Source organism: Sapajus apella, unplaced genomic scaffold (genome assembly GCF_009761245.1).
Source record: "Sapajus apella isolate SASKATOON/1434 unplaced genomic scaffold, GSC_monkey_1.0 scaffold229, whole genome shotgun sequence".
Classification (NCBI taxonomy): Eukaryota; Metazoa; Chordata; class Mammalia; order Primates; family Cebidae; genus Sapajus; species Sapajus apella.
This window is the reverse complement of record NW_022437169.1, coordinates 552,378-573,015: the sequence shown is the minus strand read 5'-3', so window position 1 is coordinate 573,015 and position 20,638 is coordinate 552,378. Positions and strand designations below refer to the sequence as shown.

The 20,638-nt window shown below is 53.8% G+C and overlaps 1 protein-coding gene across 2 annotated transcripts in view; it reads left to right on the top strand.

Moving 5' to 3' along the window:
• The window catches only part of HIC2 (HIC ZBTB transcriptional repressor 2), a 31,614-nt gene that overhangs the window by 3,639 nt on the left and 7,337 nt on the right, over positions 1–20,638 (top strand). Inside the window, exon 2 of one of the 2 annotated variants that reach the window (XM_032271339.1) lies at positions 19,246–19,343. In XM_032271339.1, the coding sequence (XP_032127230.1) occupies positions 19,318–19,343 (26 nt within the window). In that variant the 5' untranslated portion in view covers positions 19,246–19,317. Of the gene's footprint in view, positions 1–13,096; positions 19,344–20,638 lie in introns of those variants that run through there. The other variant, XM_032271340.1, reaches the window with a different exon arrangement.

Below are 20,638 nucleotides of genomic sequence, written 5' to 3'. Positions count from 1 at the left end.
TAGCTTGCTGGGGCTGGAGGGTAAATGCCTCCACTGCCTGTGGAGGCCCATATAGTGTGGTGTCTGGAGAGATTTGAGATCCCACTAGGGAGGAGTGGGGCTGCGAGCCCCCTCCTTAAGAGAAGTCCTGGCTTCCATTTAGGGGCTTCTGAACCAGCCCTTCCAGTTTGACTCTGCCTGGCACCGCCAGGGTTCGCTTCCTGCTGGGAGGGGCCTTGCCCTAAGGGTTAGGGACCTGGGCTGGGGGAGGGCTTCGAGGAGGGGCTAGGCCCCGAGGGACTGAGGGACTCAGGCTTGCTCGCCTTGAGCCCAGTTTTAGCTGGGAGTGGCAAAGCAAGAAAAGCTGGTGGGGGTGGGAGCTTTGTGTGGGCCCCCAGTGAGCTTGATAAGGGAGGAAAGGCTGGGAGCCGGTTCCAGCCCGCCACAGTTCAGGAGGGATGGGCCAGACTGCCTGGGAGGGGTGTGGCAGGGCTAAGTGGGGAGAGGGACCCTAAGAAACTGCCTGGGACCCTCAAGAAGGTGGTCAGACTTGGGGAGTCCCTCCTTCTGACTATTCATTTTTCTTGGGCGGTTTTTTTTTTTTTTTTTTTGTGGTAATGTTAACGGGTGGAGGGGATTGGAAGTGCAGCCTTGGTATTAGAAGAGGGGGACTTGGAGGTCTTTCTGATGGTACAGGGGACAGGGATAGGTCAGCCAGGTGCCTCTAATCTAGAGGCACCTGTTTCTTGTGAGGTGGGCAGCGCATTGTAGGATCATAGGTGCGTGTTTTCTTTTTGAGGGTGATCACACACCAGGTGTGGTGAGGAGGGTGCGTGTGGAGTCCGCAGCCTTCCCGTGGCAGTTCCCAGTCTGACTAAGGGAAGGCAGGGATTGGGTTTGGCGAGGTGGGTGCTTCCAGGTGGGAGTTGGCCTGCTGTGGAGCTGGAAGAGCTCCTGGCTCTGGCAGGGGTGTGGCTGCTGTACAGACTTGTCCCCTCCCGTTCTGGGCTGTTGCCCTGCGGCATGGGCTTTGGCTTCATTCCTCTGGGTGGGTGGGTGGGTTCTCTCTGGCAAGTGTGGGAAGGGGCCGCTCCCATTACCACACTGAGGCCTGAGCCCCTTTAAAGGGGAGGATCTGTTTTGTGGCCTTTGCAGCCCTATCACCCGTGCTACAGTGAGGCCGCAACACTCAAAAGATGGTAAGCTGTTGGTGAGCTCTCATTCACAAAGTAAGTGAGAAGGGAGAGTGGGGCCTGGGACCTTGGTGGCCTGTTCTTGTGTGGATAGGACACAGTGGGGCTTTCTGGGTGATGAGTGCAGGCTGCATATTCACCCAGCACATGCTGTTGCCCATGCTGCCTGGCAGAGGTCTGCCTGCTGGTCCCCTGATTCTCACCTTGGGCTATACCTGTCTCTGGGGTGGGCCCAAGGCACTAGCTTTTCCTGAAGCTTTTGAAGTGAACCTGGTGTGCAGCCAGGTTTGAGAGCCGCGTCTTTAGCAGGTGAAGCCTCTTTGTTGATAATAGAATCCACGGGCATAAGGATGGGTAGCCCGCGCTGTTACCTGCAGTGCTCACTAACTGCTTTACTCCAAGGGCCCATTGGGGTCAGCAGTTACCCAGTGAATCATTCATGTGGATTCTTGGGTAGTTACTAGGCACAGAGGGTGAGCAGCAGGAGGAACCTAGCCCATGTGCACTGGGGGCTCCTCGTGGGAGGTACTCTAGAGAGCCACTGACAGCTCTCGGCTGTAGCCTGGGCTTTCACAGTCTGCCTCACCTGGTTTCCTGGCTGCATTCTTGGGCTCTTGTTGGCCTGTATGTAGCCTGGCAGGGCCTGACATAGTGAAGTTTGGGTTGAGCAGAGGTGGCCAATAATGGGGGCCCCTCGGACTCCTGGGACCTCTGCCTTCTCCCTAGAAGAGAAGAGATTCGTCCCTGAGGTTCGTTTTCTGGGCTGTGTTATCTGGGCCAGGTATATAGGGACAGAGAAGGAAGAGTAGGAGGGGACTGAAGGGGCACAGAAGGCAGAGCTTCAGGTAGGGCCTGGCTAGGCCTGGCCTCCTTTGCTGGAACAGACAATGGGTTGTCCTGGGGTTTAGTTTGTATTTTAGGGAGAAAGAATATAAGACGGCTCCTGCCTGCTAGGAGCGGACCATTGTACGACGGAACAGGTAAGGTCCCTGGGTGTGGTTCTGGTCAGTATCCTGGGTAGTAAGTCCTGTCCTTTAGAGAAGGGATAGCAACCTGGCGGGAGAGGAGGAGTTGAGGGGGAGCGCAGTAGAGGAGATGGGAATGGGAATAGGGTCTGAGGAAGAAGTGGGTGGCACACATCTTGGGTAGCTGGGCTCAGGCTGTCCTGTCCTGTGTGAGTGGTCTGGGGGCAGATTTCTGCCCTAGCTCTTGTGCCCCTTCACCCCAGCCCTCCCCAGGACCCCATGGCCCTTCCCCTTTGTGGCAGCAGCTGATACAGTATTATAGTTTCTGGCTGGCTGGTACCATGGGAACCTGGCTTAGAAGCTGGGAGGAGGATGGTCCCCACAGAGTTCCGATAGGCCAAGAAGGTAATGGTGAAGAGGGTGAGCGCTCACCCCAGGCTTGTTCCTGGGCTCAGCCTGGCAGTGGGCATTTTATACCTGATTCAGTCTTCAGAACACATCAGTGCGGTCCTAATCATTTTGTCAGTCCTCATTGTACATGTGACTCAGAGAAGTTAAAGAGAATCATGCAGCTAGGGAATGGGTGGAGAAGCTCCAGGTGAAGTGTGTGAAAGCCTTGGGCACGTTTGTGAGTGAGGGCTCCTTACTCGGAGCAGTACTTGGGCTGGAGGGGAGCTGAGATTTTCATTTTGAGTGGGGTGGTGGGATGGCTGCTCTGGACAAAGCCAGGGAGTCTGGCTCCCAGAGTGGAATGGTGGTCCCCTGCAGGTGTCCCAGCAACCTCCCAAGGACCAGGGGCCAGAGAGCATTCTCTGGGCCGTCCTCATCCTTCGAGTCACATGCTACTCCTTAACTGTCTGGTATGTGGGAATCTTCTGCCCCACGGCAGCCTGTGCCTTTGCCGAACACCTCCAGGAGACCCATGTGGGGGATGGTCTGGCTGTTGCAGGAACCAGAGCTGAGTTGAGCTCTTGGGATTCTTTGAGTGTGGAAAAACGAGGTACTCAGCCATGGCCTTGGTGGTATGGGGATGCAGGCAGGGTAGCTTCTCTCTGCGACTTGTGGTGGGTTGTCTCCTGGTAGATGGGCTGGGGGCACAGGTTCTGGTGCTGCAAGGCGGTTGTCCTCTGGCTGTGGTAGGTGAACCCGGGCCCAAGGACCAGGCGTCAGCCCCGTGCAGGCTGAGGGGAGAGGGTTGTTGCCAAAGTCCCACATTCCAGGCATGTGTTGATGCTGATAAGGGCAGTAGGGCTGGCTTAGCCGCTTTGGGAAGGAGGGGACTTTGACTTCATGCCCCCAGCAGGCAGCATGCACATCTTGCTTCCTGGTAGCACCCCTCCCCCACCTACCACCTCTGCTTCCAGATGTAGGGCCCCACCGGGTCCTGGTCACAGTCTGCAGAGGCAGTGCCACTCTCAGCACTGTTGCCAGCTCCGAGTGGTAGGCCTCTGGAGGCCCATTGATGGATTCTGCCAGCCCTGCCTCCTCAGTATTCGAGGATGCCATTGGAAATGGTTCTTCCTTTTATTTGCTGAAATCTGTTACTCTCAGGTTTGGCAGGAGGCCCCTTGTCCAAGATTTCAGCATTTGGGAAACTGTGGTTTTGTGGAAAGATGACTGGTGCTTCCTCTGTGGGCCAGTCCCTTAACCTCTCCAGGCCTCATTCTCCTTGCCTGTAAATGGGTTGTTAAAAATATTTGAACCCAGAAGGTGGAGGTTGCAGTGAGCCGAGATTGGGCCACTACACTCCACCCTGGCAACATAGCGAGACTCCGTCTCAAAAAAGAAAAAACAAAAACGGAATAGAGGGGGGTGTGTGTGTGTGTATGTTTATGTGTTTTCCATAAAAATATTATTTACGGCCAGGCATGGTGGCTCAAACCTGAAATCCCAGCATTTTGGGAGGCCAAGGAGGAAGGATCACTTGAAGCCAGGAGTTAAAGATCAAGACCTGGGCAACACAGGGAAACCCTGTCTTTACAAAAATAGAGACCCTGTCTCTATTTAAAAAACAAATTATTAGCACGCAGTGGCTCACACCTGTAATCCCAGCATTTTGGGAGGCTGAGGTGGGAGGATGGCTTGAGGCCAGGAGTTCGAGTTTGCAGTGAGCCATGATTGCACCACTGCGCTTCAGCCTGGGCGCCAGAGCAAGACCCTATCTCAGAAAAACCCACAAAACAGTAACATAGAAGCCATATAAGCAAAAGCTCTTTGGGAGTCCTAATTTTTTAGAAACGTAAACAACACAATTTTTTTTTTTTTTTTTTTTTTTTTTTTTTTTTTTAAAGAGACAGGGTTTCACCATATTGGTCAGGCTGGTCTTGAACTCCAAACCTCAGGTGATCCACCCTCCTCGGCTTCCCAAAGTGTTGGGATTACAGTCGTGAGCCCTGGTGCCTGGCCCTAACAACACAAGTTTAGAACCAGTGGCAGGGAGGGTGCTGGGCATTTCCGTCTTCCTTAGCTTTCACATATTGTTTCATCCTACCTCTTCCTAGCATTGGCTTTGATCAGCATTTGCTCATGTAATGAATGTTTATGAGCGCCTGCTGCATGCCTGATGCTGTGGCTGCTTGGGACACAGGTTCTAACTTTGGGTACTGGTCTGTGGTGGGGGTAGGCAGGAGGGAAGTGGCTTGGCAGCTGGTGCTGACATTGGGAGTGGGGAGAACAGCAGAGGCAAGTCTGGCTTTACAGAAGAGGGAGTCGGGTCGGGGCAAGCTCCTCCCGGAATAGGGCACAGCCTGCTGGAGCTCTTAGGTGTGTCTGTGGAAGGGATGAGGTGGGCTTGATGCCCCGGTAGGAAGTGCTTTGCATGCCAGGCCTGAGCGTGGATGGACTTAATCCCAGGCATTGGGCATCCTTTGAAAGCTTTTTTTTTTTGAGAGGGAGTTTCACTCTTATTGCCCTGGCTGGAGTGTAGTGACGTGATCGTGGCTCACTGCAACTTCTGCCTCCCAGGTTCAAGCAATTCTCCTGCCTCAGCTTCCCAAGTAGTTGGGATTACAGTCATTTTCCACCGTGGCTGGCTAATTTTGTATTGTGTTTTTTTTTTTTTTTTTTTTTTTTTTTTTTGAGCTTGTTGCCCAGGCTGGAGTGCAGTGGTGCAATCTTGGCTCACTGCAACCTCTGCCTCCCTGGTTCAAATGATTGTTCTGCCTCAGCTTCCCAAGTAGCTGGGACTACAGGCGCGTGCCACCACGCCCGGCTAAGTTTTTATATTTTTAGTAGAGGCGGGGTTTCACTGTGTTAGCCAGGGTGGTCTTGATCTCCTGACCTGGTGATCTGCCCGCCTTGACCTCCCAAAGTGCTGGGATTATAGGCGTGAGCCACTGCGCCCGGCCTATTGAAAGCTTTAAGCAGGGGTGTGGCTTGATAAGGTGGGTGTTTGAGAAAGATAATTCAGGGTTATTGGACTCTGAATTGGAGGGTACAGGGACTAGGCGAGGGATTGTAGGGGGGTGATCGTGTTCTAAACACTGACATCTTCACTTAGAGTGTCTCTAATTCTGCCCTTCTTCCCCCTCTAGACCTTGGTAGGTTTCGTGGGATTTCTCCCTCCTAGGTAACTCCTTTTGAGTGAAGCACACCTGCTTCCCCAGGTATGGAGGCCCCAGCTTCTTTTGCTTTGGATGATTAAGATAGGGTGATGTTTTCTGGGTTATCTCTTGTGGGAACTGAGCCCTCCATAGCCCTCATTTGTGCATTGTTGTCATAGCTGCCCAACTGTGTGATCCTGCTGGGTTTGACGCCTGTGGACCAGGTGATCTCTCAGGCAGTAGAAGGGAGTTGCTCTGTGAGTGCTCCTCAGCTTTAGCCTCTTGGCACCTCCCCGGATTGGGCTTTTAGCTCTTCCCTGTACCAGGAAGCTCTCATTCCTCTTCCCTGTTTTTCTTTTTTTGAGATGGAGTCTCACTCTCTCGCCCAGGCTGGAGTGTAGTGGCGCGATCTTGGCTTACTGCAAGCAGCTACAACCTCCCTTCCTCCCTTCCTCCCTTCCTTCTTTTTTTTTTTTTTATGAGACAGGGTCTTACTGTTGCCCAGGCTGGTCTTGAACTCCTGGGGTCAAGCGATCCTCCTGTCTCAGCCTCCCAAAGTGCTCGAATTAAAAGCTTGAACCACTACACCCGACTTTCCCTTCTTTTGAGACTTCTGCACAGAGCAGGCTCAGCTTCCTTAGTAGTCTTAGTGATTGAAGTGAAGTTATTTACAAAGGTGTAAATAGGCCAGATGCAGTGGCTCACCTCTGTAATCCCAGCACTTTGGGAGGCTGAGGCAAACAGATCACGAGGTCAGGGGTTCAAGACCAGCCTGGATAAGCTGGCAAAACCCCGTCTCTACTAAAAATACAAAAATTAGCCAGATGTGGTGGCGGGTGTCTGTAATCCCAGCTACTTGGGAGGCTGAGGCAGGAGAATTGCTTGAACCCAGGAGGCAGAGGTTGCAGTGAGCCAAGATCATGCCATTGCACTCCAGCCTGGGTGACAGAGTGAGACTCTCAAAAAAAAAAAAAAAAATCAAAGGTGTAAATAGCAGAGGGTGTAAATTACACGTATATACATGTGTGCACAAATCTTAAAGAATATAGAGATAAGTAGTGGTAAACCCACTATTGGTTGAATCATGATTGTCCCATTAAGGGAGACAGACACCCCTGTTCCCCATGGCCACATAAGAAACGCCCTCCCAAGTCCCTGGAACACCCCATGCACTTCTCCCTGGCTTATCCTCACTTGCTTCTAGAAGCCAACACTCTTCTGAATTGTGAGTCAGCCATTCGCTGGCTTTTGTGGGTTTCCCACATTTGTCTGGATCCTTAAACTGTGGATGATTTTGGCTGAGTTTGCAGGAGGTTGGGTACCTTGCACTCTTGGGACCCAGGAACAACAGTTCCTGCTATCTCATTCTCCATTTCAGTGTCCAGGGTGGTGCTATCCACACATAATCACCTGTCCTACTGGCAGTGAGCATTTGGGTGGTTTTCTGGGTTTTGTTTTTTCAGCCTCCTAAGTAGCCTACTTTTTTTTTTTTTTTTTTTTTTGAGACGGAGTTTCACTCTTGTTACCCAGGCTGGAGTGCAATGGTGCGATCTTGGCTCACCACAACCTCTGCCTCCTGGGTTCAGGCAGTTCTCCTGCCTCAGCCTCCTGAGTAGCTGGGATTACAGGCACGCGCCACCATGCTCAGCTAATGTTTTTGTATTTTTTTTTTAGTAGAGACGGGGTTTCACTATGTTGACCAGGATGGTCTCGATCTCTTGACCTCGTGATCCACCTGCCTCGGCCTCCCAAAATGCCAGGATTACAGGCTTGAGCCACCGCGCCCGGCCTAGTAGCCCACTTTTAACTCCCAAGCTATGCTTCTTGAGGCAGAGAAGTGCCTGTTGATTTTGTTTTCTGTCGCTAAATCCAGTTCCTTAATGCACCACTGAGACTCAGTTTAAAAGCACAGTGAAACTTTGTGAGCATTTTTCTCCCCAACTCCGTCTGGATCCCTCTCTGAGTTATTGGACAAGTCCTCTGCTAGACACTTTCAAGTTACCTACTGGACAGGAGAGACCTCTTCTTTCACACTTGGAGACTTTTCAGGCACAGGGCCATAGATTGTAATATTTTCCATAGCTGTTTCCCAATTTTATCCTTAAAAATCACTTTTTAAGGCCTGGCACAGTGGCTCACAACCATAATCCCAACATTTTGGAAGGCTGAGGCAGGAGGATCATTTGAGCCCAGAAGTTTGGGACCATCCTGAACAACAGTGAGACCTCACCTCTACAAAAAATTTTAAAAATTGTCTGGGCATGGTGGCATGCGCCTTTAGTTTTCATTTACTCGAAAGGCTGAGTTGGGAGGATCCTTTGAGCCCAGAAATTAGAGGTTGCAATGAGCTATGATCATGCCACTGCACTCCAGCCTGGGTGGCAGAGCAAGACCCTATCTCCAAAAAAATCACAAAACTTCCACTGGATGCCGAATGTGTCTCTAACTTGTTTTTTGTTGTTGTATTTTCCTTATTTGGAGTAAAATAACTTCATCTTTGATCTTTGGCCTAGCTCCTGAGCCATTTTTTTTGAGGCACTGGGTGGGGGGGGGTTTGTGTGCTGATTACCTATGAAGGAGCAAGTGGGCTGTTTCCTTCTCCCCAGCTGCTTCCTTTGACCCCACATCCCCAAGAGCCTCAACCATTTTCTTTTTGGCTTCCTCCCTTTGATATGCCCAGCCGGCACCCAACCTAGCTGGCTGCCACTACTAGGACCTGCTGGAGGCGGTTGCTGGGAATTATTTGGTGTCCTGTTTGAACCTCACTTGCCATGCTCCAAATTTCCTATTTCTCCTGGGATTGCCTTTCAGGATTTGCAGAACCCCCTCTCCTTTAGAAGTGTCAATTGATGCTGGGTGCAGTGGCTCACACCTGTAATCCCAGCACTTTGGGAGGCTAAGGCAGGTGGATCACCTGAGGTGGGAAGTTCGAGACCAGCCTGACCAGCATGGAGAAGCCCCGTCTCTACTAAAAATACAAAATTAGCTGGGCATGGTGGCACATGCCTATAATTCCAGCTACTCGGGAGGCTGAGGCAGGAGAATCGCTTGAATGTGGGAGGCAGAGGTTGCAGTGAGCCAAAATCGTGCCATTGTACTCTAACCTAGGCAGCAAGAGTGGAATCCAGTCAAAAAAAAAAAAAAAAAGTCAGTTGGATCTTAGGACAATTTAAAAACATTATCAGGTTTTTATCTTTTAGATACTAGATAAGAGACTGCTTCTAATAAGGATTTACAGTAGTCTTTCTGTTTCCTGTGGGCTTCTGTCTGGCTTGTGAGCTCGTTCCCTAGGATAGACAATCCATCCTGGACATTGCCACGTTGCCAGCTGTCCCACCGATGTTCCGCTTCCTGTGTTGTTGTTATTGGTTGGGGTCTAGGAGAGGTGGCTGCCTGGACTCGGTCTACTTGCTGATTAGGATGAAGTTGATCTCTCCTTCCCTTCTGAAGGTTTCTGTGTACTGTGTTGTACTGAAGGACATCTTATGTAAGAAGTGTGCACAGCTCCAAGAATTCTTCACAAATGATCATGCCCTTGTAACTAACGTGCAGAGTGAGAAACGCAACCCTGGAAGCCCCTTAAGCTTAGTCACTTTCAACCCCCCACCCATATGATGAATGCTGTGTGCAAATCCAACTGTAATAGTCTCTTTGCTCTGGCATCTTTGCTCAAAAGTGTATTTGAGAGATTCATCTGTATTGTAAGTCAAACCATGTGAAATTATCAGCAGTCAGCTGTTTTTTGACCCCTAAAAGGTAAATTCATACGGTTCAGCCTAAATGTTCAGTCCTGTTAACTGCCAGATCATAGTCTCTTACACCTGCAGCTGCCCCTTCTCAGGCTGGGCATAGGAGTTGTTTTCCAGCGTTGGGCCTTCATTGAGTGTGCCTGCCTGTTTGGTGTGCGGAAGTGCATTCTTGTTGAGGTATACCTTGGGTGAGTTTTCAGCCCCACAGCTTTCTTTTGCTTTCTCTCCTCCCGTCTCCCTCTTTCCCCCTCTCCCATTCTCCCTCTCCCCCCTCCCCCCCCACCCACTTCCTCTACCCCCCTCCCCCCTTCCCCCTCTCCCTGTTCCCCCTGCCCCCTGTCCCTCTGTCCCTCTGCCGTCTCCTTTTTCTTTTGTTTTTGGTGAAGTCTCACTCCTATCTCCCAGGCTGGAGTGCAGTGGTGCAATCTCTGCTCACTGCAACCTCTGCCTCCCGTGTTCAAGTGATTCTCCTGCCTCAGCCTCCCAAGTAGCTGGGATTACAGGCACACGCCACCACGCCCAGGCAATTTTTGTATTTTTAGCTGAGATGGGATTTCATCATGTTGGCCAGGCTGGTCTCAAACTCCTGGCCTCAAGTGATCTACCTGCCTTGGCCTCCCAAAGTGCAGGGATTACAGAAGACTTCGCATGCTTTAGAGAAACCTTGATGGCACTCCTACCTCTGCCTCCCAAGTTCTTAGATTCTCTTGCCTCAGCCTCCCAAGTAGCTGGGACTACAGGCTCCCGCAACCATGCCTGGCTAATTTTTTGTATTTTTAGTAGAGATGGGGTTTCACCGTGTTAGCCAGGATGGTCTTGATCTCCTATGCCATCCAAGGGTTTTCTTTTTTTTTTTTTTTTTTTTTGAGATGGAGTTTCACTCTTGTTACCCAGGCTGGAGTGTAATGGCACGATCTCGGCTCACCGCAACCTCCACCTCGGTTCAGGCAATTCTCCTGCCTCAGCCTCCTGAATAGCTGGGATTACAGGCACGCGCCACCATGCCCAGCTAATTTTTTGTATTTTTAATAGAGACGGTGTTTCACCATGTTGACCAGGATGGTCTCGATCTCTTGACCTCATGATCCACCCGCCTCGGCCTCCCAAAGTGCTGGGATTACAGGCGTGAGCCACCGCGCCCGGCCTCATCCAAGGGTTTTCTAAAGCTGTGGGCCCAAGGCTGGGGGTGGTGGCTCATGCCTGTAATCTCAGGACTTTGGGAGGCCAAGGTGGGTGGATCACCTGAGGTCAGGAGTTCGAGACCAGCCTAGCCAACACGGTAAAACCCCATCTCTACTAAAAATACAAAAATTAGCTGGGCGTGGTGGCACACTGCACTCTTGTAATCCCAGCTACTTGGGAGGCTGAGGCAGGAGAACTGATTGAACCTGCAAGGTGGCGGTTGCAGTGACCTCAGATCCAGCCACTGCACTCTAGCCTGGGTGACAGGGCAAGACTATGCCTCAAAAAAAAAATTAACAAAAATAAAGCACGCGAGGCTTCTGGTTGCTCTACTGCCTGGCCAGCGTTTAATGTTACCTTTTTCCTGCCGGGCTTTGAGATTCTTATTCTTTCTGAAACAGCCCTGTTCTTGTTTAAGAACATCCCCATTTTCCTTTCATCCCTAGACGATACTTTTACATTTTTATTTTTTGAGGAAGGATGGTCCAGATCTCTCGACCTCATGATCCTCCCACCTCAGCCTCCCAAAGTGTTGGGATCACAGGCGTGAGCCACCCTGCTCAGCCTGGGGAGATGCTCTTTTAGTCTTTGTTTGGCTAATCAGAATCTCATCTTTAGTGTCTTATCAAAATCTCATCTTCAGTGAATTTTTGTGTTTTTGTTTTTTCTGATTCCCTTTCAGCATGTCACCTGAGTCTTGTCCCAGCCAAGGGTCAGGCAGAGTTCTGTAGGGACAGTGCAGCAGCTCCTTAATGCCTCGGAGCCTTTGCCAGGCCCGGACAACTGCATAGGTGCAGGGCTGCCAGTAGTTCTTCCTGCTCTTCGGTCATTGAAATGTTTTCTTTTATGAAGTAATGATGATAGAAGATGATAGGGTTTCTGTTTGTTTCTAATTCTAGTCTTTACTTGGCATTAAGAAATCGTTAGCTGCCAGGGTTGATTTTGAAATTGTGAGGTTGGAGAGTCTCCTGGAGCCTCAGTCTGGATGGCCAGAGCTCTGTGACTCAGCTGTGCTGGGTGCCTCCCTTTGGGGCTCAGTTATCTCCTTTTAAGGTGCCCCTGGGGTGAGAGAGGTGATCATGATAGTCCCTTCCACCTGGGCGGCCCAGGCTTTCCTCTCCCATTTAGTGCCTTGCATGTAGACTTCCCACCTGTTGTCTGCTGTGCTGCCACTGCTTGTCCTCCCTCCCTGCCATGCAGACCTGTGCCTGCCACTCACGCCTGCTTCTCTGATCAGGGTTTGTGGAACCCCCTGGCGTGGTCACCATTGTGATACCTGTGGTAACCGGCTTAGCCTTGCTGTGGCACATTCTTTTTTTTTTTTTTTTTTTTTTTGAGACGGAGTTTCACTCACGTTACCCAGGCTGGAGTGCAATGGCGCAATCTCGGCTCACCGCAACCTCCGCCCCTGGGTTCAGGCAATTCTCCTGCCTCAGCCTCCTGAGTAGCTGGGATTACAGGCACGCACCACCATGCCCAGCTAATTTTTTGTATTTTTAGTAGAGACGGGGTTTCACCATGTTGACCAGGATGGTCTCGATCTCTTGACCTCGTGATCCGCCCACCTCGGCCTCCCAAAGTGCTGGGATTACAGGCTTGAGCCACCGCGCCCAGCTTGCTGTGGCACATTCTAGGTCTACTGTTTGCATTCTCTAGCCTGTGAGCTTGTGTACATAGGAAATGTGTCTTCATTTTGGGGACTTTCTTCCACTTGATGACCATCCCTTGAGTGATTACTGCTTGCGGAGCGCTTGGCTTTCAGGCAGTAGAGAGCTTTCCAGTCAGTGGTGTCCAGGTAAAAACAAAAGAAGGGGGAAAAAAAGCCTCTAACCTAGCCCTTCTGAGACTTGAATGTGTGTTTGAGACTCCAGGGCTCTTGTGGTTAGGGCTGGATGGAGCCTGAGCATCTGCATTTCTGGTAAGATCCCTGCTGGTGCTGTGCAGTTTCTTGGATCGTGGCCAGTGAACAAGAAGAGCAGGGAAATGAGCTGGAGGGGACTGCAGAAACCAGCGCAGGGGCTGTTTTGCCTCCTGACAGATGTGGCTGCTAGATTCCTGCCTTTTCCTCACCTACTAGGAACAGCAGCTGCACCTGCTTTGCTGGCCTTGTATGGGCTCCTGCTCTGTGGCTGCCAGAGAGCCTTTTACCCCATACTCAGGCCCCTCTTGGGAGGCAGGGTGGTGTGGATGGAGTTTAGAGGTGAGCAGTGTTTATAGTAACTGTCACAGTCTTAAATTGTTATTCTGCTTTTTTTTTTTTTTTGGAGGGGGGGCAGTCTCACTCTGTCTCCTAAGCAGGCTGGAGTGCAGTGGCATGATCTGGGCTCACTCCAACCTCTGCCTCCCAAGTTCAAGACAGTCTGTTGCCTCAGCCTCCTGAGTAGCTGGGACTACAGGCACCCACAACCACGCCTGGCTAATTTTTTGTATTTTTAGTAGAGGTGGGGTTTCACCGTGTTAGCCAGGATGGTCTCGATCTCCTGACCTCATGATTCACCCGCCTCGGTTTCTCCAAGTGCTGGGATTACAGGCGTGAGCCACCATGCCTGGCCGTTATTCTGCTTCTTTAAGCAATGTTCCCCTGCTTCTCTCCAATATTGTGTCTCAGAACTCTCAGCCAGATTGTGCCAGGCCTGGGGCCCTCCCCGGTGCCAGCACTAGCAGGGGAAATCCAGCTGCAGGTCTCCAAGGTCCCATCCTGACCTCATTCCTTGCTGGCTCCAAACCCAGAAGTGATGAGAAGAGGGAGGGGACCGAGGCTGTACCTTTTGGGATAACACAGTTTGAGGCACCTTCTGCCCAGCTCTCCTATCAGCAGCCCATTCCAGCCTCTTCCTTAAGCTAGGTTGTTAGCACAGGCTTCCTTACCTCTCAGAAGGGGCAGTACACATGTGCGGGTGGCTGGAGGACCATACAGGGCTTGGCCCTGCTGTGGGCAGCACTAGGTTCTCAGTAGGACCAGTGGCATTTCAGGACAGGCGTGGGAAAGTCATTGGGCTGGGATGGATGCTGCCTTCCTCACTCTGGGCCACAGGGGTGTGGACCAGGCTGGCCTGAGGAGCAGAGGAGGAGGAGGCCTGCTTTAGGTCGCAGTCACTGCATCACCAACGTGTTGAGTGGAACCCGAGTGTTTATTTTGTATAAGCTGCATTGGAGGGAGCTGGGCTCCTGGCATTTGTGGAGCCTGTTGCTTTCCAGGAGGATGGTCTGGGAGAAGAGCCAGGAGCTGCTGGCCGGCATCCAGGTCTGAGCTGGATTACATGGCTGGGCTTGCCCAGAGCGGTGAGCCCCACCCACTACCAGCCCATGCCTGGAGGGACAGGGAAGAAGGTCATGGAGGGTGGGGGTGTTCCCAGAGGAGCAGCAAGCACATCCTGGGCCCCCAAAGCGGGGCTGCATGATGTGGGCCCCACCTTGTCACTTCAGGTAGAGGAGCTGGGCAGACCCTGTGCCCCCACACTAAGTTTGGGAGAATGCACCCAGGTGAGGCCCTGTTGTGGACAGGCAGGCAGTGCTGGGAGGTGGGGGAGTGCATGTGGAGGTGCAGGCTGAGGCCCTCCTCCTGCCGCCTTCTGCGGCACCCGCAAGCAGCTGGGCAGTTGGAAGCCCTGTGTGAGTGGCATCCCTGGCCCTGCCTGCATTGGCTTGGGGTCATCAGACCACAGCTCTGGAGTCAGTCTTTGGGTCTTCACTCTGCTACCTACATGCTCTTATGACCCTGGGCAAGTTGCTTAACCCCCAAGAACCTTTTAATTTCTTATCTGAAACTGCAGAGATAACGACCCATCACTGGGCCTGTGGGAAGATTGAGGAGATCAGATCTGCCCACACAAGGGCTGCCATCTCATACAGGGCTGTGGCCGTGGGCGAGGTGCAGCCTTGGCCCTGTGGAGCTATCTCTTGTCTATGAAGGCTTCCTCAGGGAGGACTTCAGGCCATGGGGATAGGATGAACAAAGTCCTGGGCTTGTGACTGTGCGGGGCTGGTTGTGTCCAGGGGCTCGGCCTTGGGGTGCTTCTGGATCCTGGTTGCCTCCTGCCTGGCTGCCTTGTGCCCTCTAGGCAGTCTCTCCCATGGCGTAGGGGCCCCTGGGAAGAGGCCGAGCCCACACAGGGCTACCCCTTGCAGCTGCATCTGTCCGAGCCACACCTGAAGTGTGAGGGGACTATAGTTGGGGGTTGGTCTGGGACCAGGGCTGATGCTGACCTTAGGCTTAAGTTTGGGGGCAGACGCAGAATGTCTGGAGCTCTCTCTGACCCTGGTCAGATGTACTTAGACCTCTGGGGTGTGGAAGTTCCTTTGTAGCCCTGCCCTGCCCAGCATGGCTTCACAGTCTGGCATGCTTGTCCCTCCCACCTGGCAGTGGAGCTCCGGTGGGCTGTGGGTGGCCTTGCTCATTCAACAGTCTTGGCATCAGCTGGAGGGGTCCCATTTTACTGTTAATTTGTTCAGGCTGGGAGGTGGTTAAGGTGCAGCTCCTTGGAGGTGGACTGGGAGGAGCTTCTCCTCAGTCCTCCAGCATAGCCCCAGGCCTCCTGCAGGAAGCACCTTTCTGGGGAAGTAAGGCATGACTTCTGGGGAGGAAGGTGGATGAGAAGGGGATCCTAGGAGGGCTGGGTGGGGAGGCCTGCTTGGGGCAGCCCCCTTTCCTGGTCTTCACCCCCCTCCCTAGGCCTCCCTGCTGGCTGGGTGTAAGCCAGAAGAAGTTTCAGCCCGGGTGCCTGTGGTGGCCTCCAGTAGGGCACGTTCTGCCTGTAGGAGCCAGACATTGAAGGTAGAGTGTCATGTGGCTGAGACCACACCCTGATTTTGACCCCCACCTGTGGGCCTGGAGGCAGGCATGAGATGTGTTTCTGTCTCCTGGTGGGAGGGCCACCAGCCTGGCCTCCAGAAGGAGCCATGTGGAGGCCCAGTACTGGGAGCAGTTCTGAGTGCCTGGCCTCTTGGAGGCCAAGTCTCTGGGCAAGGTGGGTGTCAGAATGGGGGCTGGAGTTCTCTGTTTTCTGCCTCAGCAGGGATCACTTTGATCTGAAAACCTCCTCTCTCCTGGCCTTTGAAAGATACCGACCAGAGCATACTCTCCTGCCCTTTGCTGGGTGCTTAGAAAGGCCTTGAGGTGACCCTGTTTCAGTCTCCCCATGGGCCCCTGCAGCCACATGGACTGACCAGAGGCTCCGCATTTGGGCAGGTGTGGTCTGACCTCACTTAGGATCGTGGGCTAGTGGGTCCCCCAATGAAGGGGGCTGCTCCAAGTGTCAGGAGGCAGTAAGGGGTGCACAGAGCCCTGGCCTCTGCCGTCCCCATTGGCTATTTGGCCAATCTGCATTCAGGGAGTGAGTAGAGGGATCTAGGGTGCATGGGGAGGTGCATGCAGGGTGGTTTTGGCCTGGGACTTTGACTGCCCTCCGGAGATGCACTGTGAGGGCTGCCCAGCTAGGGAGCAGACGGGAGGGACAGGGACCTGTTCCCACTGTGCCCTTCCAAGCTGCTTCCCTGTCACCCTTGGTCTCAGTGCCAGTTGGAAAATTGAGGCAGAACTCAATCAGGCATTCAACAGTGCCCAGTAAAGGTTAGTGGTGATTCCCGGAGGGAATGGCGGGGTATTGTGCTGAGCTGCTGAGATGGGAATGTCCTGTGAAAACGTCTGTCTAGAGGTTCATTTCATTTGGAGTTGAAGTTTACATGCAGTGAAGTGCGTAAAATTATGTTTTCATCTACCTTAACCCTGACTCCCAGCAAGATAGAGAGCTGCCCTCACCCCAAAAAGTTCCTCATGCCCCGTCCTGGACGGTCCTCAACCTGTCTCTCACAGCCTGTTCTGATTTGGTTTTTATCCTCAGTCCATTTTGCCTATCTAGAACTTGATGTAGTTGGAGTCATGCAGTCTGTACTCTTCTTGCAAAAGGCTTCTTCCACTTGGTGCCACAACTGTGAGGTTCATCCATGTCTCTGCATCATTTCTGCCCTTTGTATTTTTAGGGTTTTAAAAGTAATATTTTTTTTAAAATGTTGAGTATTACAGAAATGAATATAATATACAGAGACTATGGTTTTTCTTTAATCCCACTCCCAGAGATGACGTCATTCAGCAGTTGGGTATGTGTGCCCCCAAGGTTTTTCTTGTCACAAAATGGACTTACTGGGGTGGATAGGCTCCGACTGGGCCTTCCTTACTGTTCATTGAGGGTGAACTGAGGGGTGAGGCTGCTGTGGCTGCCTCTGCAGGGCTCAGGCATGTGCCACCAGTAGCCTGAGAAGCTGGAGCTTCTCTGCCGTTACAGCCCCTAGCACCTGCCTGGGCCCTGGGCCTACCTCTGTGTTGGGGACATGACTTTCTGGCTTTTTTGTGGCAGGGACTGGGAGGGAAGGAAAGCAGAGCAGGTGGGTGTTGATTTCCATAAGCAGGGCCGTGTGTCTACTCTAATAGAGGGCCTGGGAAGGTAACCCTGAGGCTTTGTGTTCCTTCCTGCAGACCTTCTGGGTTCCCCAGAGAGCTGGCCCTCCCTCCAGCTGCTGGGGTTCCTGCCCTTCCCAGCTGGGGCCAGTCTACCTACTGGGAGAATTCCAGAGCTGAGGGATCCTCACTGGAGAGATTTCTGTGCTCCCTTTCCTGCCCCTCCCTGCAGACCCCTGAAAGCTCTGTCCCAGGGAGGAGCCGGGTCAGAGCCTTAAGTGAATGCCAAGCTGGCCCTGGTAGCCCAGGCCTGCTGCCCCATTGCCCCAGATCCTGGGTGTCCTAGGAGCCAGCGTTCTGGGTGGGCAGTAGGCCAGGGCTGGGCGTGCTAGCCTTGGGGCTGATAGGCATGCTGCCTGGGCCTGCTGCCAGGGTCTGCTGGGTGCCAGGCAGCATCCTCATCGCAGCCTGCAGTCAGCCGCTGCCAGGGCTGGGCACGAACACTCGGGCCAATGCCCAGAGCCATGTTTCTAATTACCTGGCACTCCCCAGGTGGGGCCCTCCAGGGTAGGCACTTGCTGTTTCATGCCCAGTGGTAAGCTGGTAGGGCAGAGGTTTGTGGCTAAGAAGGAAAGAGCAGTGCTTAGTAGGAGTGGTGTGGATGGCAGGCTTGTGGCATTGTGCTTGCTGTGAACTTTCTGCAGGTGGCTCTGACACACACTACCTCAAATGGAGGGTGCAGGGAGGAGCCCTGCCCTGTCCTGTGTCATGGCTGACCCAGCCTGGGGCCATCCTTCCTTGGTGGGGAGACCTGGTCCTAGCCTGTGCTGAAGTGCCTGTCAGGGCCAGGCAGTGGGCACTGACGAGGGTGTTCCCACCCTTACTCAGGTGCCTCCCAGTCCTATTCTCCACCCATTCTCTGCGTGGCATCCAGTAGCTGGCCTGACCTCTGGCAAGGTCAGGTGACCCCTTGTTGCAAAGTTTGGCAGGTGCCCTGCCCAGCAGTGCTCTGGTTGACCAAGGTCGTGAGGGACAGTGGTTGGGGAGCAGATGAGGTGGTATAGGGCTGGATGGTGGTGTTTGATTATCTCCAGTGTGCCACCCAGAGTCTCTATCCAGTTTTTTGACTGCTCCCACCAGTGTTTCAGTGGCTCCTGCTCCCCTGCCCCCACTGCCCAACACTGGCCTCGGCCCAGTTAGCTCACTGGGCCCAACCCTTGCTAACTGTGGACGCTCTTGGGCTTCCTGCCAACAGAGCTGATTCTGCTGCCCTCTGGGCCTTTGGTGGGGTCCTGGACCAGCCATTCACCCCTCCCCTCACACCCCACACCCAGAGGGGAGCTGCCTAGGGGCTGGAGAGACAGCTGGTCTGCGGCAGCCTAGGCCTCCCAGCTCTGTGCCGGCACCCCGGGTCTGGTCACATTCCTGAGGGACCTGCTGAGCCTCCCTGGCCCTGGGGGTGGAGTGGGGGAAGGGCAGGCAGGGATGGGCTGCTGCATGCCCCCTCCACGACCCTGGCTCCATTCCGTGGGGGCCCAGGCTGGCAGGTGTGGGGTGCAAGGACCCACCACCTCAGGATCCCCCCTCCCGCAGGACCTAGAGCCCTGGGGTTGGGAGGGAGCCTGCCCGCCCTCTCCTGGCAGCAGCTGCCCAAGGCTTTGGCGGGCCATTATTGAAAGTCCAGGCCTGCAGCTTGGGCGAGCCCTTAGGCAGCGAAACCTCCAGAGAGGGAAGGCCATGTGGTCTGCTGGGGGGGCTGGGCCCTCTGGGCAGGGAGGAGTTGAGAGCAGATCGGGAAGGGAAGGAGCAGGGGAGCCAGAAGCGGTTGAGACTGGTTCTTATAAATAGCCCTTGCACAAGTGGCTCCAATTTTGACCTTTTGTTATGTAAATGTGGCCAGGCTGGGAAGGGCCTTGCCCAGGCCTCCTGCCACCACACCCGCAGGCCAGGAATTGTGTCTGCCACCAGGGCCCCCTGGCCTAGGTGGCCCCTGCGGTGTGTCCTTAATCTGTGTGTGTTAGTGGGGGGAGGTATCACACCCTCTGAACTCCCTAGACCTGTTCCCTCGTACTTACTCTTCCTGGCCATCAGATCCAACTGCCAGGCTCTCCTGCCACTGTCTCCTGCTGGGCTGCCCCTGGTGCCCCAGCCAGAGGCCTCCGGGTGTTTCCCTTCATTGCCCTTCCCTCCCTTCCTTGCTGATGGCTGTCCAGGTGACCGTGTCCGTCTTCTCTTCCCCAGGTGACCAGGCATTGATGCACCCCCAGGAAGGCTACGCGCTCAGGAGGCCCCTCCCCGCTGGCTGCTGCTCACATGGTGTCTGGGCCCCAGGCACTCCGGTGAGGCGCAGGGGAGGGAGGACCACTACTGGCCCCTTTTCCCAGAGCTTTCTGGGTGGTGCACAGCCCCACAGCTCTCAGCCTCTCTCCCTCTCTGACCCATGGTCCTTTGTGTCCACACAGCACTGGGCAATGTGGAGAGAGCCTAGGAGCCACTGCCCTCTGCCAGTCCCTTCGCCAGTCTTGGGGTAGGTGTCTGGGCACTGGCAGAACTGGCACTGACATTTTCTGGGGGCTGGGTTACTGGGGCCCAGTGTGGAAGCCACACCTTGGGCTCTTTGTCCCTGTGTGGTGGGTTGAGGGGGCAGGGAGTGGAAGAGGATTGGTTCATGAATTCAGCAGCCTGTGAGCACCCTCCTTAGCTGCTGTGGGCTGGACTGCTAGGCACAGCCACTGGCAGGTGCTTGCTGCCTCTTGCCATTAGGCTCTGAGTACCAGCAGCGTCTCGGGCAGTGTTGCACCCTCGTGTGTTCACACTGAGCTCTGGCACCTTTGAATGTTAGGGTTTCCCTTTGTCTTTGCAAACAAGGGCAGGCATGGGACTGGGGAGAGTTTCTGTCATGGGAAGATTGGGTGGGATGGGACCCTTTTCCAGGGCTCTGTTCCAGGAGGCAGGGCTGGACACTCTGCAAGGGGCAGTAGATCCCAGGGGGTGACAGGCTCAGAGCAGTTCAGCTGTTGAGAGACTGGACCCTGAACTGTGTGTGAGGCTTAGAGTTGCCTGTGGGCCCTGTTGCTCAGTTGTCCCGCAGCTATGAGTCAGTGAGGAAAGTTCCTGTCTCTGCTGGCCTCCTGCCCTATGGAAGCCTGTGGGCCTGTCTGGGGCATAGGTGGCCACCTGGACACTGGCATGCGTTCCCCAGCACCCTCCTCTGCCGAACCATTCTCTGAGGGGCTCTGTTAGGGGTAAGAGGATGGAGCTGTCGGTGCTGTGAGGAGTTGTGCTTAGGGCTGAGGACAGCTTTGAGTCATTCAAAACATTTTAGTCATTCTGTGCACTGCCGGCCACGTCCTTGCCTCTTTCCTTGGAGGGACATTTCCCTCCTCCCCTAGGGTCCATCTGGTGCCCACTGTGTACTTCTGTGCCCTGCCCCTGCACCCCCATTGTGGCGTGCCTGGTCCTTGGCAGAGGAGGGTGCTCAGTGGGGTTGGAAGCATGGTTAGGAGCACCCACTCTCGTAAACCCATGTCTCGCTGCTGCACAAGCAGAAACATACCTGGGCTGGCAGGGTTCCTGCAGAGACCAGCAGTGCCAGTATGTTTCTTACTTACTGACCTCAGCGCCTGTGCCAGTC